Source organism: Engraulis encrasicolus, chromosome 19 (genome assembly GCF_034702125.1).
Source record: "Engraulis encrasicolus isolate BLACKSEA-1 chromosome 19, IST_EnEncr_1.0, whole genome shotgun sequence".
NCBI lineage: Eukaryota > Metazoa > Chordata > Actinopteri > Clupeiformes > Engraulidae > Engraulis > Engraulis encrasicolus.
Window position 1 is genome coordinate 40,354,913 of NC_085875.1, and position 18,535 is coordinate 40,373,447.

Sequence of the window (18,535 nt, forward strand, 5' to 3'; positions counted from 1 at the left end):
GCACTCAACTGTTTTCACCACCCCATACACACACGCACCTCAGCTTTAAAAAATAATAATTAAAATTAATAACAGTAGCAATAATAATAGCAACAATAATAGAATATTATTATTATTATTATTATTATTATTATATTATTATTATTATTATTATTATTATTATTGATGGATGTATGATTTTTTTTTAACAAACCCTGCTAAAAATGTCATGATTTTTAAAATCATTAGACACAAATAGCCTAGCCTATGTTTACAGTGGAATCTGAGGTGAATTGGGTTTTGTCTATTTCCCCGTTTTTGAGCGCTCTCCCTCTGCATAATGATTGTGGTGTCTTAGCAAGCGCTACGAACAGACACGACAGCTCTCTCTCTCTCTCTCTCTCTCTCTCTCTCTCTCTCTCTCTCTGCATGAACGATGCCTTGCCGACTGATAGGCAGTATGTAGCCTGCCCTAGTCGCTATCAAAAAAACTCTCACAGAAGTCCCGACAGACTAGCGCGTCACCTGTTGTTTGGCCAGCTCTGCACGCGGCTGAAACGGGCAATTATCCGCACCCGTCTGCGTTTTTGTGTGGTAATGTTTAATATCCGCTCAAGCCATTTAGTTTTTCCCCGCGATTGTGACTCTCGTGTTTAAAATATCCTCAAGTCATTTTGCTGTTTTTACCGTGATTGTAACTCTCTCGTCCGTTGCAAAACTCGCCTGGTTGAGAACACAAAACTCGCTGGCACATGTGAACTCGGATAGTTGAGCGAAGTCGAACATTCTATTCTGAAACGTCGGGAGAAAGCTACCGGTGGTTCAGCGGAGTTGAAGGAATGACCGCGTTTTATTGTGTGATGATGGGCCACTACTGTAGAATGACTATTACTTTTATGTCCATTAAAACGGTTGTTTGGTAATTGATTTTGTTGATGGCTGGTCGCACCGGTGCGCCTAAAAATATTTTTTAGGCGCACCATTGAAAAAAATGGGCGCATATGAGACCAAATTGGTCGCACTCTGGAGCCCTGCACTAGATTTCTAAACGCCAAACAATTTCCTTCATAAAAGTTTTCTACTCCTCTCTGATTGGGCCCACTGCACACAGCTGTCTTGGTGACTGTCTGCAGAGATTTTGGCTGGGATATTGCGAAGAGCCCCATGACATTATTGATCTCTGTTCTCCTTTCCCTGCAGGGACTCCAATAAACAAGCCTCCCGTGCTGGGCTACAAGGATCTCAACCTTTTCAGTCTCTTCAGGCTGGTGCATCAGCACGGTGGCTGTGACAACGTAAGAGCCTTTTCTTTTCTCACTTGTGTGTTCTGTCTTTTGTGTGGTTACCACTTTTTTTTTCCAGGTCTCTTTTTTTTCTCATTTGTGCTCATTCTGTTTTGGGTTTGTGTATTATTCTTTTGTGTGAACCCCTCTAGCAGCTCCTCTTTTCTCTGCTTATTGTGTTGCCCTAATGTGTGGCTCCCCCTCCCTCTCCTCACCTCACCCCCCTCATAACCACAAAAGGATAACACGGAGCCGTAGCCTTGTGCTGGCGTAGAATTTCTGCACTCCATATTTAGATTACTCACTTTGTGTGCGCCTGTGTTCTCAGTTTCTCTCATTAGCTGTGTGACAACCATTCGTTCTTGTACTTGTTGACGTGCATCACACTCCATGCTGCCAGGCTCTGACGTCAGAGAGTAGCTTTTCATCACACTGTTTTGCCCGTCAGGGCAGGCTGTGAGTCCGTGCGTGCTCACACGTACAGTACTTATAACACAGACGACTGATGCAAAAAGGAAATCCTTTTTTTCTGGTTTGGAAATCGTTCAGAAGTGTGTTATGGCTGATGGTTATCTAGCACATGTAAAATGTTTTTGCTGATTTGTATCTGGCTTGAAGAAAGCCAAGCTTATATCTGCTGTGGTGTAATCGCAGTAGTGTATGCCGTTTGAGTGAAGACGTGACTTTTCCTCAAACACTGTAGCTTTTCATGTTTCGTTCCCCCTCATCATGTTCCAGTCTAATGGATTACCTACAAAAGCAGTAATTGTCAGACAACAGAATTTACTCTGTTAAATGTTCTTGGTCTTTGCTTTGGCTTAAATAGCTCATTTTGTTGTACTAATGCCAGAGGTTCTTACTCAATCTTGTGCATGTTTTTTTTGGTACAGATTGAAAGCGGCTCTGTGTGGAAACAGATCTACATGGACCTGGGAATTCCAGTCCTCAATTCTGCTGCCTCCTACAATGTCAAGACTGCCTACAGAAAGTAAGTTTGTGTGTGTTCCTCTTTAAAATGCAAAGTCTTATCATCTTTATGGTGTCTGCCCAAGTTATTAGAAGTGTTTTTACTGGATGCTTGCCATTCATGTTTAAAACCTGATGCAAATTTACAAGCAATACATCGTTGTAGAATGAAAATGTAGTAAAGCACGGTTGCCAAGGTTACCAACAGTTTTGTTGGCACACCAATGGGTGGTTTAGAGACCTTAAAAAACCGTACAAATACAAATGAGTAAACAAACATGCCAAGTCAAGGCAGTGCAGTGTGGAGGTGGCCTTGGACTTTGCTGCTACTGCTGTTGTTGTTGGTTTGTGCCATGCTAAGGCCTCTGTTGAGTGGCGTGGCGTGGTGTGCTGTGCTGTGTTGCTGTGAGGTGTGGTGAATGGCACAGAGCATTGAGCCTGGCTGGCTGATTGGCTGGCATTAACCTCGGCAGGCCAGGCAGGCGGGACCAGCTGACTCTGTGGTCGCCTGCAGGAAGCGTGGCCGTGCCTTGACAAGCTAAGCTTAGCCTTAGCGGGGGAGGTCTGCACAGTGTGGTAACAGCCAGCTGGGTTAGGAGGACTATAATAAAACAACACGCAAACAAACGAACATGATGATGCCTGAGAATGGTTTCGCTTATTGGACTGATGTTTCTGTGATGCCACGATTCTCTTGGCTATCTGATTCGGCTGTTGTTTTTTAACCCTGATTGAAATATTATATTATAGGTCAGGGATTCTTAACCTTTTTGACGTCGAGGCCCATTTTTTCCAGTGCACAGTGACCCGGGGCCCATAGTACCCATGTATATATTATTATATTATATTATATTATATTATATAAGGCTATATATTATATGATATTGCATTATATTACATATAACATTATATTACACCATATAATACAATATAATGATAATATAATATAGGTGTTTCTCCCACAAGGGATAGCCCTATATTAATTAATGTTAATGTTAATCTAATTTAATCTCCCTCATCAAATCTACTCACAGTTTAACAAGACAGTCATTCACATATTTGAATGCCTTTCTGACAGCTCAAAGCTTGCTTGACAGCTCTTGACTTGCGCTTTGTAATCAATATGCTGGTTATAAATTCAAGACGCTTTTCTAAGTGGAAACGCAACGCGGGAACAGAAGTTCCACATCCTGACGGAAAACTTTCCAGTAGGCTATCAAGCAAAATTCGTAAAAGCACTGTCATGGTGGGGACACTTGGACAAGGATAAGGGATACCTTTTTATTTTGAGTAGCCTGACCGTTAAACACTAACCGCTAAAACGTGAGGATTTTAGGAGAAGACGTCGCCAAATCAGCTGGGAACCGGAACCGGTTGGTAATTTCTCATTTTACCGAACACCAGTAATAACTATCCCACTGCAAAGTGCGTTTGCGATCACCGGCTGTGTTACTTCTTGTTCGTAATGAATCGCCCTCAAACAAGAACAAACAACGGGGTGTTGCATTGCGTTATGACAGTGTTGCGTTTGACTGAAAAGACACACACTAGTAACTAGCGGTCTCACGGCCCATCGCGGCCCACTGGTGTGAAATTGAAAGTTGTCTGCGGCCCAGGAGGTTGTGAGCGCGGCCCAACTTTGGTCCGCGGCCCTATGGTTAAGAATCCCTGTTATAGGTGAAAAGATGTTTTTGCCTTACTTAACCTGAAATCCGGACCGTTCAGCATGACTTCTTCATGGTTCATGACTGTATTTTGTAAATGTCAAGTCATCCATTTCTTGTAACATGTCAGGGCTCCTGGTAATGACATCGACATCTGCTATGACTCAGTTCAAGTGGTTTCATGGGATCCCCATCATCTTCATACCTGCAATGAAGGTGATGGGGACCCCCATTCAAAACATTTGTATTTAGGAAATTATGTCTGTGGACTTTTGACAATGGTTTCCATTTTACGAAAGAAAGACTGTGAGCTCTTACTGACCTGTGTTGCCACATGTCTCTGTTGCCAGGTACCTGTATGGGTTTGAGGAGTACTGCCGGTCTGCTGGCATCACCTTCCGCACCGTCCACCACAATGACCCGCGCCCCGTTGTGTCGGCCAGCGAGCCCCAGAAGAGCTCCGTCAAGCAGGAGCCGGTCGACACCAGGGAGCCTTCGGAGCCTCCAGCCATCACCGACAAGCCAGCCGCCCACGATGACGACTCTGAGAACGAGAGCGAAAAGGCCCACAAAGGAACCTCGCCGAGGGTAAGCGAGCCATATGCTTCCATGAAACGTTGCGTTAACACATGGGAATCTTTTCACTCGATTTTGTCGATTTAATCTTACATTTATTTGCCCATGTCTTTTTTTTTTTTAAAGCACACATCTAAAGAGAGATTGCTTCTTTGTGGAGGTACTGCTGATGTTGGGATCAAGCCCTGCTGAAAATGTACAGCATACGGTTTGTTTGCAACTGGGTGATTTCTATTGGACTAAGACATTTTTGTTTCTGGTTCTAGCCACGTTGGTCCAAAATATTGCAGCATTTGCTCCTTTTTGAGCCCAGATCCCTCTTGATGATTGTAACACAGCTCCAGATTTTTACTCTCGTCAAACTGCTTGTTCACTTAAGATGGTCTTTGTTAAATTCAATGTTTTGCTTTGGCTTATTAGCCAAGTGTTTGTTTTGAGGGATTACACTGCAGCGGGCGTGAGGAGTTGTGCAAATATTGGTCGTCTGGAGTGGTCGAGTTGTCGTTGAGTCGTCCCTCTTCAAGCCCCATTGTGGAATCTGCAGATGAGCGAGAGGCCGCCTAGTACCTCAACTTGCTTAGCTAGAGTAATACAGAGTGCTGAGGGTTTTGCAACATCAGGACACTTTGAGCTTGTATTTGCCCCATTAACCGACCCACATTGTGGGCACTTTGGAAAGCAACGTCTTCCTTCCACAAGATGTAGAGATAAGCTCAGACACTTGAGTAATTGTTGTTGCGTAGCTTACAAATATGAAGCACAGTGTTTTGTTTTGTTCCTGTTAGTTCAGAGTACTGTGCTGTCTCTGATTTGAAACTACCTTTTCGGCAAACGGGAACAACAACGTGATGATGCTTGAGAATGGTTTCGCTTTCTTGACTGATGTCTTGTGATGCCACACTTCTCTTGGCTGTCTGATTAGTTCCCACTGCCATTTTATTGTGTTCTCCCCTTTCTCTTCTTGAACTTTGCACCTCAGGTCCATTACCTTTTTAATAGTTTTCGTTTTGTTTTGTTACCTTTCATAGTAGTACATAAGTCAAAGTGTCACCTATTATGCTCTGCTTCTGTTTGCATGGCTGCACATGTGTATTATGTGAAGCAGCACAGGTTACCTATGTGTGAGAGAGTGAGTGAATGAATGAATGTGTTCGTACATGCAGAGCACTTCACACAAGTTCCCTTCTTGTGTGTTTGTTGTTTTTGTAAGCTGAAAATGGTTATTGTGCCTCTGCAGCTGAATCTTTGCCCTCTTTCTGAGATGAGCATGTGTGAACATGCAGTGAGCGACCAAACTGTTAAACTGTGCCTCATCATGAAGGCGCTCTGTGATTTTCTGCGGAAGCCTTTTAATGATGGCTTCTCTGTTAACACACTTGGAAGGGAAAGGGCAATACAGAAATAGAACGGGGTTCTAATTTGGGACAAATCAATTGGGGCAAAACGTTACAAACTTGAGCAGCGTCTTAGCTGATCTGTTCCTCTCCCTCTGGTTCTGTGCTTGCCTGGTTGTGTACACCTGCAAGTTTCGGTTCCCTCTTGACTAACATCCTTAATAATGTTTTGTGCACATGCTTTTCCTTTTTCCTGAGGAGGTAACATACCTTCAAAGTTGTCATACTACACAATTTTTTGGCTCCAACAGTGGTCATGCAATTGGTCAAAATCATCAAATGGTTGTGTTGAAATCCTTGTTTCTCTCCACTGAATTGAGCAAGAACTCTGTCACTTTTTTTCTCGTGTGTGTGTGTGTCGGAATTATTCCATTTAAGTGTTACTGTAAGTTCATTTTCATATTAGAATGTCCCTGTTCTTATCTGTGCAGTGCGGTTTCAAGCCAGCTCATGGCTGCTCTTGTTGTCTCCGTGTGTAGGGGCGGCGGCGCTGTGCGGTGACTCCGGTGAAGGTGGAGCAGAAGGATCCTCCACGGCTGCAGAAGGAGGAGAAGGAGACCACCCCACAGCAGCGGAGAAAAGAAGAGAAGGAAACCCCTCCCCAGCAGCGGAGAAAGGAGGAGAAGGAAACCCCTCCCCAGCAGCGGAGAAAGGAGGAGAAGGAAACCCCTCCCCAGCAGCGGAGAAAGGAGGAGAAGGAAACCCCTCCCCAGCAGCGGAGAAAGGAGGAGAAGGAGACAACCCCACAGCAGAGGAGGAAGGAGGAGAGGGAGACCACCCCACAGCAGCGGAGGAAGGAGGAGAGGGAGACCACCCCACAGCAGAGGAGGAAAGAGGAGAGGGAAACTACGCCACAGCAGAGGAGGAAAGAGGAGAGGGAAACCACCCCACAGCAGCGACGGAAGGAGGAGCGGGAGACCACCCCACAGCAGCGGAGGAAAGAGGAGAGGGACCGCGAACGGGAGAGGGAGTGGGAGCGTGAACGGGAGCGGGAGAGGGAGGCCAGTGAGGAGGAGCATAGGGAGCATCAGGAGGAGGAGGAGGAGGAGGATGACGAGGAGGATGATGGCCGGCCAGGGCCCCCCGGCAAGAGACGCAGCCGACGCTTCGAGGAGTCAGACAGAGAGTCGGAAGATGAGGACGCAGAGGAGGAGGAGGAGGAAGAGGAGGACGACGATGAGGATGACGATGGAGACACCTCCAGAACTCGCGAGAGGTAAGTGGTCCTTATTACTTACATGCGGTCAGAGTCTCACTGCTACAAATGGCTGGAATACACTTGTGGTTCCCAGTTTCTTGGATTGTTTGAGTCATTGTTGATTGGAGTTGGTCAAAATATATACAGCCTTTTCATGCCAATAAATGTAGGTCTACACACATGAGTGTGAAGCATCAGATGAATGAAAGGGGTGTTCTTTCGCAGGAAATAGAAATAAAATGCAGACTTTCACTTCGATCACTGTGTGAAAACTGAAAGCCATACACTAATTAAAGACCCTTCTTTCCATACACTTAGCCTTAATTGTTCTGCCACTGGTATTTGGCCTTGAAAATGGATATGATGGTTGTAGATGACATCAATATACATGCATAGCGCATGACTTGGACAGTACAGTGGAGACGTGAAAGTGATTGCAGCACTCCACCATTTCACATAAGTCAGTGTTGTCTCATTAATGCAGTCAGTGGTTTCCTGCTTAAGTGATAGATCTGTCTTCCTCTCGACCATTAAGCCCTGTTGGTTACGACAGTCTTATAGACTTGTCTTGTGTTATTGCCTCAGATCCAATAAAGTTGACTGTACTACAGTGTGATTGCAGTTGGCCACTGTCATGTCAAAAGACATGCAGCTCTCAAAGCATTCTTTAGCAACTGAGCTGGTTCACACGTCAGTAAATACCATATGCAGAGTAAACAAACTGTTTGGAAGTAAACAAATGGGGTTTTATTGCAATACTACGCCCTTAAAATCTCTAATAAAAGCTAATCCATAATATAAAAAATGTGGTCTTGAAATGTTGGGTTCTTAATTCTGTAAAAAAAATGTTTACGCCCACAGATCTGGTTTTGTCAGTGTGGTTAACCTGTGGTTCTTTGATATCTGTATAGCTTTGAAGTGCGTCTGTAAGCAAGCTTGTGGTGTTGACTGAACTGCACAGCAAATTCATTTGGCTCATTATAAACTTATTTATTTTTAAACTATTGGGTGCAAATTGGGCATCAAAGTGGGCTGTTTCTCTGAGTAATCAATCAAAAGGGGGGTTATGCTAAGCTGCAGAGGCTGAATATGATGATGCCTGAGAATGGTTTCGCTTTATCAGCTGATTCTTAGTGATGCCACGATTCTCTTGGCTATCTGATTCACCCCTGAAGAACAACCCCTTCTCTTCACTTAGATTACACTCACCTGTGTCTTGATCTTTTGTTTTGACTTCAAACGTTTGATTTACCAATGTAAATGTTGTATTTGTGTGGGAGTCTTTGACATTTCCATTTCTGTAGTATGGAAAGATTCTGTGCACTTTGCAAGGCATTAGTTACCAACACGGAACCATACATTGTCTGTGAATCTAGAATGCACAGAAGTTCTATTCGGACGTCCCAAGGGAGGAGTCCTTTTGTGAATGGGGAAACCTGAGCCACTTGAGCACAGCTGACGGGTGTGTGATTGTCCCTCCTCTGCCTGCAGGGGGGAGAACGAGGAGGGCGGCGATGATGATGTCACGGGCACCAAGGTGCGGGTGAAGTACGGGCGGGGCAAGACTCAGAAGATCTATGAGGCCAACATCAAGAACACAGACACCGAGACAGACGACGGAGAGGTGCTGTACCTGGTGCACTACTACGGCTGGAACGTTCGGTAAGTTCACAAGCCAAAGGCAGCTTTCTTGTCAATTTCTTAAACAAATGTAACTTAAAATTTCTTGTAATGTACATATTATGTCTCCTGTGTAGACAAAGACGGCACAAACATAAAAGTGCAAAGCAAGACGATATTGAGTGAAATGTGCTGGATGGTCTTTTAGCAGGTTGACGGGGTTGAAGGATCTCAGGTCTGTTGGCTGAAATCGAGTGTGGGATAGGAGGCCTCAATCCACATTTGTTAGTGGATATTGTCCTTGGAAATCATTTGATAATGTTAAGGGTAGAATTACTTCTGCTTTTTGCTCAGTTTCCTTTAAAAGATCCGTACGTGCACGTGTTGGCTGTATTTAGATTTTTAGACCCAGCAGTTTTGGTGGTATTATTGTGGCTGTAGCTTATGAAATAAAACATGCAAACGTCACCCAAATGTCCAGCGCATTAGTAATCGTAGAGCAGTCTTGTGATTTGGGGTGTTGTGAGGTATTGAGTCTGCAGTGCATTGTGTACAGTAGTGGAGGGAACCTTATGCTGGCTGCAGAGAGGGGGTGGAGTGGTGTAGTATGCCCTTGGCCTCAGGATGTAATCAGATAGCAACCAGATACAGCAGGCTGTCTGAGACGCAAACATCTTAACCTTATTTACCTGCTGTACATGGCCTCCCGTGACCCACATCCACTTGCACTGCTCATGAGCACTTCCATTAGGCGTACTGTACAAGTGTGTCTGCAAAGAGGCATGGAAACAGTTATGGAAATCGGAATGCTCTCATGAAAACACAGGGTTTGGAATTCTTCGTTTGTGTGTGTGTGTGTTTTCTATCCATGTAAATTGGCGTGGATGATTGACAGAACTCCTCAGACATGTCACCATGGGGATGGTGTGTCCATGACAGATGGGACTTGACAGTGGATGACAGTGGAAAGTGGACAGTGAAAGAATGAGTTGAGCATGATGAGCCAATGCTTTTAGAAAGCATGTAAATCCTCACAGGTGAGAAGCTACTGATGTCTGTTTCTCTCTCTCTCTGTCTCTTTCTGCCTCTCTGTGTCTCTCTCTCAGCTATGACGAGTGGGTGAAAGCGGACAGGATAATATGGCCTGTTGACAAAGGAGGAACAAAACGGAAACCGAAAAAGAAAGTAAAGGTGGGTGTTTTGTCGTCGTCGGTTACAATTCCCATGTCCATTAGGGGCCTCTTGTCAGAAACTCGAACAAGACCTCTGAGGTTTAGACTCCTCCCCTGCAGGAACAAACATGATGATACCAGAGAACGGTTTCGCTTTCTTCCACTGATGTCTCCCTGATGTCACGATTCTCTTGGCTATCTGATCTGTCTCTGATGTGGCTGTTTGAGTACAGTTGCATCTACTACGGCCATCTTTTGCCTCCCTGCCTTGGATTTATAGCCGGGTTTCTTCTTAATGGCTTTCCCAGACTGCTATAAAAGAGGAGATTATATTTCTACTTTTGCTACTAAGAGATGACGTGAGTAATTGTATGTAAATGTGTTGGGTGCCATCTGGCACTGTAGTATTAAGTAGCTGAATTAGGACGAGAACTATCCACGAAATGATGTCCGGTTACACTTGCTACTGTTAAAGAATGCCAAATGGCAATATTTAAAGTTTTATAGTGTCAGTAGTAGTAGGTATAGTATTCAGTCTGTTATTTTTCCTATTGTTATAATTGCAAAATGTAGTTTTTACTGTTGTAATTTTAGTGAAACTGTTTGGTACCACCTGCCTTAACCCTGTCTTGATCTAACCTCCTCTCCATGTTACCCCCCTTTCTACCCGAACACCACTGTGCAGAATAAAGAGGATGGGGAAAAGGAGGAGGACAAGCAGGCAAAGATGGGCAGTGGTACGAAGAGGGGCCGGCCCCCAATCAAGACCACACCCCCCAGTGCCTCCCGCAGTGCCTCCAAGACGCCCAGCAACGAGAGCCGCTCCGGCAGCAAGAGCTCCCGCCAGTCCGACCCCTCGGCCCTGCCCAACGGAGAGGGTAAGACCCACCAGGCACTGCATTATTGGTTGAAATGAATTGGTATGTTGTTCAGAATGATCAGCATTTTGCCCATGGTGCTGTCCAACGGAGAGGGTTAAGGCCCCCTGTGCACCTTATAAAAAGCACTGCAATTTTTGTTGTGGTTGTTGGGAAGTCTGTAATTTGTCAATACAAATGTTTTCATCGTGTTCTCAAGGTGTTCAAATCGGTTGTCTGGGCATATGCCCAATATTCACAAACAGATATTTGTTAAATGCTTTGTTCGCACTACTATGGCTGTTATGCTGTCCAGTGTAGAGGAGTAAGGCCCACTGCAGGGACAATCCTATTGCATTGATGGTGAAAGTTATCAACGGAAGTGCGGAGTACAGTTGGGATATGGGCACCAGTTTAGGCACAATTTGCCAATGGGTGGAATGGCTAATTGTCCAAGATGCCCGACAGTTTTAACATCTATCGCAGATCTGAAAAGGTGACCTGGGCAGAGAGTTGTGTTAACGCCAAGCTGCAGACGCTGAATATGATGATGCCTGAGAATGGTTTCGCTTTATCAGCTGATACTTTGTGATGCCACGATTCTCTTGGCTATCTGATTCACTCCAGAATATAAGGCCCTTTCAAACACTCAAAAACCCTCTGTCTGCCTTTCAGTCTGTATGATTTTTCTGACATAGAGTAAGTACTATGGCAATGTGCATGAACTGCCTTCTTTAGTATGATTTCCTGGTCTCTGTCCTGGTTTCTTGCAAACTATTAAGCAGTGGAATCATCACCCTGGTGTCAAGGTCAAATTATGCTGCGCCTGTGTGGATAGGGGGGTCTTGCAGGGTGCTGGGGGATCTCATTTTAAAGAATTAAGAGCTTTGTGGTGACTAATTGGATTTTCAAGGTCTTGCTGCGTTCATACAAAAGGCAGTGTAAACATTTATGACATGAGGAAAAGGTAGGCCTGGGCGATATGAGAAACACATAAGATTTTGATTATTTCTTCCCCAAATTTTCGATTTCGATTTTAATCACGATATGAATGAAATCACATTTTTAAAAAAAATGTTTCCGGGGGAGGGGGGCATGAAGCGCATGCGACATACACAAGTTTATATTGTATATACAATATAGCCTACAAAGTATCTATAAAGGATTAAAATGAGAGATGAATGCCTAAAGCAAATATCTTTAACCACAAGAGGGATAACTGTCTAAAACACATATCCTTAACAAGACCAAAGGTGCAATTGCCTATAGCAGGGGTAGCCTACTCAATTCAAAGTCCACCCGAGTCCCCCAGTTTTTCCAAATTCCTCCCAATTACACACTCACACCCACAGCAGGTATTTAGTTTCCATTGACAGAATGGGACAAAAAACTCTCATACAGGGCCTCTATTTTCCTGGAGCACTGTGGGGTGATGTGCCTGCCTTGTTCTCATTGCCACCCTTAAGTATTTTTTTTTTTTAATGACATACGATTATCTGTTAGCCTTTATTTGCAGACTGCATTCATAAAGATTTATTTCTTAGTGAGAAAACCAATAAGCCTGAAGATAACACTTTTAAAACAAATGTTGCTTATTATGACCTTGTTTATGCAGCTCTCACATGCATAATGAGAATCAGATGCAATAATATGGACCCAACAAAGAGGACATCTCAGGTTTTGTCAACAAGAAAATGGCACATTTGATGCAATGTTGATTAAATGCAACAGCCGTTAATAAATCGTCAAGTTGCTCATAACTTTGTTTGTAGTCTTAAGAGGGGCTTAGCATTCCAAACAAACTATTTGGGGACTGTTTAAAGGTGTGAAAAGCACCATCAAGCAATTCGTTTTTTATTACCACTAGTTAGCTGCCAGCAGAGCTCAAACACAATTTGCCTTCATTTGTGTTAGCAACTAGCTAGCAGCTACAGCTACTGCTAAACCAATTCGAAGTCCTAACACTGTTTGCAATCAAATGTGGGCCATTACTTTCAAAAACAAGGCATAGAGAACTTTGTGAGGTAGACTACAAGGGAAGGACAGTATCAGAGCCTGTAAATAAATTATTTACAATCTCTGATACCACCCTCGTATTCACTACTGTCTGGAGCCAGCAGTGACTGGCAAAGACAGAGAATCAGACTGAGGGGGCGGGGCATGGCACCCTTCTTCCTAGCGCCTGGGGCGCGATTTCGAAATAAGAGTACATGGCGCGATCGGACAAAAAGGAAAAAAAAAATGTTTTGAATGCGCATCAAACGTCTAATTTATAATCGGAGAAAATTGACCTCGCGATTAAAATTGAAATCGAAAAATCGTCCAGGCCTAGGAAAAGGTGAAGTGCTCTGCTGGACATACAGCCTTAATGCTGACAAAGTACAGTAGGCTGTATATGTTAAAACAGCAGGAGTGATTCAGGTCGAAGGAATGACTAACTTCATGGGAATGAGGTACAACAGTTTGGCAGCAACCAAGTAGATAAAGATCTCCCCTAATAGTTCTCCTATCACTTTTACTGAGCTCTGTCTGAACGTACGTAGTTATATTCCTAAGTGTATATCTTGCTTTCCCATAAAAGATGTGATTTCCTATAGCCTAACCCTCCTAATGTAGCAAGAGTGCAGCTTTGTAGGTCGTGTTTGAAAATGCTTGGTGGATATCATAAACAAGTGTCATGATGTATGAGTTACGTAAGGTTTTTCATGCCAAGCCTCGACTCTGTTCTCATTTTGCGGCTTCTGCCAGTGTTGGGTCTCCCCCCGCCTCGTCATCTCGGGCACTATACTGTGAAGATGGTTTCACAGTATTCTTTGGGGATCAGTAGTGTTTGAGTTTGTGACACTCTGGCTCGTCTCTGTGATGGCGAGATGGCTTGTTATGCTGTCACGTAGGCTGAGACGACTTCCCTTTTCAGACCGTTTACAGCTCCAGGCCTTTTTATTAGAATACCATGAAAAAGTTGATTTATTTCCATAATTCCATCAATAATGTTAAACTGTCATGGATTTTAGATTCATGGCCCAGTTTTTGAACTATTCCAATCATTATTTTTTTTCTTTTTATATACGTTGGCCTTCCAGCTCAAAAAACCCATGAATTGGGGAATTCGCATTATTAGAATATTGTTATAAAATCACATTTTTCTTCATCAAAATTCGGGTCACATTAAATCAGTTGGAATTTGGTACTTTCTACATAACATGCAATGGTCAATACTTGGTTAGGACATTCTCTGTCTTCATAATGGCCATGATGCGTTTAACATTGAAGTCAATGGCAAAAACAGTGCATGGGTGTTATGGAAGCCCAGATATCCTTGATGCTTTGCTGTCAGCTGTTCTTGTTTGTTGACCTGGTACCCCACACTTCACTCTTCAATATACCCTGTAGATTTCCATGCCACGTTTTGGCGCTAACTCACCAGTTTAATTCTAAATAACCAGAAATGAAACCCCATTGAAAATGAATGGAGTTTAATTTCTGTTGAGTTAGAATTAAACTGGTGAGTTAACACCAAAACGTGGCATGGAAATCTTCGGGTATATTGAAGAGGGAAGTGTGGGGCACCAGGTCAACAAACAAGAACAGCTGACAGCAAAGCATCAAGGATATCTGGGCTTCCATAACACCCATGCACTGTTTTTGCCATTGACTTCAATGTTAAACACATCATGGCCATTATGAAGACAGAGAATGTCCTAACCAAGTATTGACCATTGCATGTTATGTAGAAAGTACCAAATTTCAACTGATTTAATGTGACCCGAATTTTGATGAAGAAAAATGTGATTTTATAACAATATTCTAATAATGCGAATTCCCCAATTCATGGGTTTTTTGAGCTGGAAGGCCAACGTATATAAAAAGAAAAAAAATAATGATTGGAATAGTTCAAAAACTGGGCCATGAATCTACAATCCATGACAGTTTAACATTATTGATGGAATTATGGAAATAAATCAACTTTTTCATGGTATTCTAATAAAAAGGCCTGGAGCTGTATATAACAGTGCGGCGTCTATTGTCTGTCTGCCCTCTGCGGTCTTAAGAGTGGCTTGTACAGATGCTCAAGTCCCCAGACAAGAGCTGAAACTCTTTACACAAGGTTGCAACATGATTGTGGTTATTTAGTGTCAAACATGTTAAAGTTGCATTTTTTTGTTTTGTTTAGTGTAAATGTTTCATCACAACATGGTGTGCTATATATATTAATGGCCACCGATGTTGGATGGCAACAATGCTGGCTAACCCTAAAGTTCCTACTCCTAAATAACACATAGTACCTGCAAGATTATGGCATCTTTAATCTTTATTGCTTACTTGTTGTATGCAATACATATGAAGGCCTTGGCCTACTGTATATTGTTCCCTGGAAGGTTGCATGAGTGATGTTGTTAACACTCGCCTGTTCTCTTTAACAGTGACTCCCCGCAGACGCACGAGGAGGACTTCTGGGATGTACGACTCAGACAGAGGGTCCAATGGTATGTAGTGCATCTTCATGATCACACACACACACACACACACACACACACACACCAGACACACACATACGTTTGCTTGCTTGCTCGCACACACGTCTGGTCAATTTGCAGTTTGCAACCATGATGTAGCCACAAGTACAACAGGCACAACAGGCCCCTATGGTGTGTACCTGCATACAAGTTTCTTGTGTGCATGTCAGACCTTTACAATAACAACCATGGCATGATCCTAAAGTGTTATGGAAGAAATGGCACTCTGTGAGTTCTAATGTTTGGTTTGCTTTTTTGTGGGATAACACTTCATAACATTTGAAACTTAATTACAGCACCTAGTTCCTTTGCCTCCTTTTTACTCCAGGAGCTGAAATTATTCATGCTAGCCAATCAAACCCAGTAATATAAAAATGTCTCTTGAAATGAGTACTTGCACGGAAAGGTTACTCATAGTTCGTCTCCGCTGTCTGCAGATTCGGGCAACTCATCTGAGGACAGTGAGGGCGAGGAAGGCCCGACGGAGAAGCTCGATTGGACAGAAGGACCAGACCAGCCAGCCGTTACCAAGCAGGAAGAGGAGGAAGAAGACGAGGAGGCGGAGGAGGGACAGCCAGAGGCAGAGAGGGAGAGCCTTGCTGAGGCATTACCCCTCGAAGCAGCAGCAGCAGCAGCAGCAGCTCCCACTGCAGGGACGACGGATACTGAAGCCCCAACGACGACTCCAGACACCGAGCCCCCCAGCAGCCCTGCAGAGATGCCCAAGGCTCCCGAGATGCAGGACAAAGAAGATGAGGAGGAGGAGAAGCCTGCAGCGGCTAATGTCACCACCACACCACCGATGGCAGCTGCAGTTGCACCGGCAGCAATAACAACCTCCCCCACCACCACCCCGACCAAGACGACTCCATCAACGCCACCCACGTCAGTAGCCGCACCAGTGCCCGTAACGCCAGAGCCGGAGGAGAAGCAGGCCACCCCCAGGTCGAAAGCGCGTCGGGGGCGACTCAAGGAGCCTGGCTCGGAGACCCCCACTCAGCCAGCGGTCGCGGCAGCCCCCACCTCCACGCCCGCCACCACCCCTCACAACGCGCCACTCCCGGAGGGCGACACTCCCGGCAGCCTGCCGCGGCCCGCCAAGAAGCCCCACCACCAGGAGGCCCCGGGGTGTCCGCCGCCCGTGCTGAGCCTGAGCAGCGAGAGCCGGCCTCACCAGCCCAGACCAGACGACTCGGACACGGACTCCGCCACCGAGGATGTGGACACGGAAGAGCACAAGGTCAGCAGCGTTGGCGTCAGCCCCATCGGCAGCGTGGCCAAACGCAAGGCCACTGAGCAGCGCTCGCCAGACAAGCGGGCGAGATTGGAGCCCCCGAAGACCCTCTCGCCCGAGAAGAGGGTTCCTGAGACGGAGAGAAGGAGCGAGGGAGCGTCCAAAGGAGTAGGAGGAGGAGTGGAGCACCTCGGGTCGCCCACGTCAGCTGCAGCAGTTCTGACGCCTGCAGCAGCAGCTGCCGCGGCTGCAAAAGAAGCCGAGTCGAAAATGGAGATGCCTTCCCTGACTAGAGAGGTGGCGCCTACCACCACCAAGCCAGAACCGGGCGCACTGCCGAGCTCGGCGCCCTCGCTGGACGAGCCCTCGTCGGGGAGAGAGGAGGAGATGATGCCCCAGATCGGGCCCGAGGAGCTGGTCTGCTACGAGGTCGACTTGGACGACCTGGACGAGAAGGAGAAGCCGGCCAACGAGCTGCCCACCAGCCGGTCAGTCGGAGACGTGAAGAGCCAGCAGCACCCGCCGCCACCACCACCACTACCACCTTCGTCATCCTCTTTATCCATCGCCACCTCCTCCGCAGTCGCCGCCGCCCTGTCGTCGACGTTATCGGTGTCCTTGTCCACCCATTTACCGCTCAACGCCATGGCGGCAGCGGCAGCTGCAGCACAGCGGGCGCCCACCATCTCGTCCTCGGCGTCTCCGCCCACCTCGGCGTCGGCCTCTGCCGCCAGCCCCGAGTCGCACAGCGCCAAGAGCGAGAGCGACGTGACCATCGAGGTGGACGGCGAGTCGCAGGAGGGCCTTGGCGGGGCCGAGTCCATGCGCGGCTTCGACGCCAGCGCCAGCTCCAGCAATTCCAGCCTCTCACTGCAGGAGCGCGACACCAAGGACAGAGGTCAGCACCTTTTTACTCCATATACAAAGTCTCTCTCTCTCTCTCTCTCTCTCTCTCTCTCTCTCTCTCTCTCTCTCTCTCTCTCTCTCTCTCTCTCTCTCTGTCTCTCTCTCTGTCTCTCTCTCTCTCTGATAATTGTTCTATTGCTTGTAGAAATGGTATTCTTCCTTCTGGCTTGCAGTGCTATAATGTTCTTTGCGTCACTTTCACTGTGGAGCTAAGCTGTAAGCAACTGGACAAGTCAACAACTTTTCTCTTTCCAACTTACTGTTGGGAGTCTAAGGAGGACATTTGAATAGACCAGTCTCTGCACTCAAAGGATTATCCTCCCTGCGCCTCTACTCCGTTTTAAAGCAGCAAGTGGACTAACTCTTGAAATTAATCTACATATTTAATGGATTGGAATAGCACATTTAAAACGTTTTGTCCAATGGCTGTATGTTCACATTTCTTTTATTTATAACTTCAAGTATGGAAATGTATAGATGAGTTTTATTCTGAGGTGCTAGTGTGTGTGGTTGTGGTTAAGCTTTGCACCATCCAATGCTTACAGACAATTTTTGCACTTCTACCAGTTTACAGTTCAGATTTGAACTATCAGTGGTGATTTTTGTGCATACTTTTTTTTTCTCTCTCTCAAGGCAAGTGTGAACAAGATTTAAAGCAAGTCGCAACCATGCTCTAACTGGACCTGTGACTCAAGTGATGATTATAAAGCTTGCTTTGTCCATACCATGTAAATGTATCCAGCACTTAAACCTGCAGTACTCTAAGGGTCACATGTTTCACTCAAACCTGTGCTTATTTCCCAAGCCAGTCTGATTAAGTAGCCGTGGTATTTCGAGCTACCGTATGGCCTCGCCTACATTACATGTGCGCTGTCCACGTGCTTTGGTCCTTCTCTTCCCAATGTAATGGCTTGTCTTCCCCCCCCTCAGGTCAGAAGAGGTTGACTGATGGCAACAGCAGCTCGGCGTCCAAGAAGGTGAAGCGCAACCAGAAGCGCTCCAGCACCACGGGCAAGACTGAAAAGAATGGAACAGGTGAGAGAGACTTTTGAAGTTATTCTTAGACACTCCGCTGAGCGTCTTCCCAACTCTGCATGCAAATTCCGTGTTCATCCTGTAATGATCAAGCTTGGACTGCAGCTTTTGAGAGGGAACGTTTTTTTTTTTAT

General features: G+C 45.4%; 1 protein-coding gene and 5 non-coding genes across 6 annotated transcripts in view; all 6 read left to right on the forward strand.

The window, feature by feature from the left end:
* Nucleotides 1–18,535, forward strand: part of arid4a (AT-rich interactive domain 4A) — a 40,219-nt gene that overhangs the window by 12,795 nt on the left and 8,889 nt on the right. The window contains exons 13-22 of the mRNA XM_063184402.1: nt 1,180–1,274; nt 2,153–2,250; nt 4,243–4,480; nt 6,342–7,078; nt 8,552–8,722; nt 9,787–9,871; nt 10,538–10,730; nt 15,134–15,196; nt 15,664–17,358; nt 18,297–18,401. Coding sequence (XP_063040472.1) covers nt 1,180–1,274; nt 2,153–2,250; nt 4,243–4,480; nt 6,342–7,078; nt 8,552–8,722; nt 9,787–9,871; nt 10,538–10,730; nt 15,134–15,196; nt 15,664–17,358; nt 18,297–18,401 — 3,480 coding nt within the window. The remainder of the gene's footprint in view (nt 1–1,179; nt 1,275–2,152; nt 2,251–4,242; nt 4,481–6,341; nt 7,079–8,551; nt 8,723–9,786; nt 9,872–10,537; nt 10,731–15,133; nt 15,197–15,663; nt 17,359–18,296; nt 18,402–18,535) is intronic.
* On the forward strand, nt 2,856–2,938 carry LOC134435623 (small nucleolar RNA SNORD53/SNORD92). Its single transcript, XR_010032034.1, has one exon. It is a non-coding gene; the product is annotated as a small nucleolar RNA SNORD53/SNORD92 (small nucleolar RNA).
* Nucleotides 5,309–5,390, forward strand: LOC134435625 (small nucleolar RNA SNORD53/SNORD92). Its single transcript, XR_010032036.1, has one exon. It is a non-coding gene; the product is annotated as a small nucleolar RNA SNORD53/SNORD92 (small nucleolar RNA).
* Nucleotides 8,145–8,226, forward strand: LOC134435621 (small nucleolar RNA SNORD53/SNORD92). Its single transcript, XR_010032032.1, has one exon. It is a non-coding gene; the product is annotated as a small nucleolar RNA SNORD53/SNORD92 (small nucleolar RNA).
* Nucleotides 9,976–10,059, forward strand: LOC134435629 (small nucleolar RNA SNORD53/SNORD92). The gene has a single exon (XR_010032040.1). It is a non-coding gene; the product is annotated as a small nucleolar RNA SNORD53/SNORD92 (small nucleolar RNA).
* On the forward strand, nt 11,249–11,330 carry LOC134435622 (small nucleolar RNA SNORD53/SNORD92). The gene has a single exon (XR_010032033.1). It is a non-coding gene; the product is annotated as a small nucleolar RNA SNORD53/SNORD92 (small nucleolar RNA).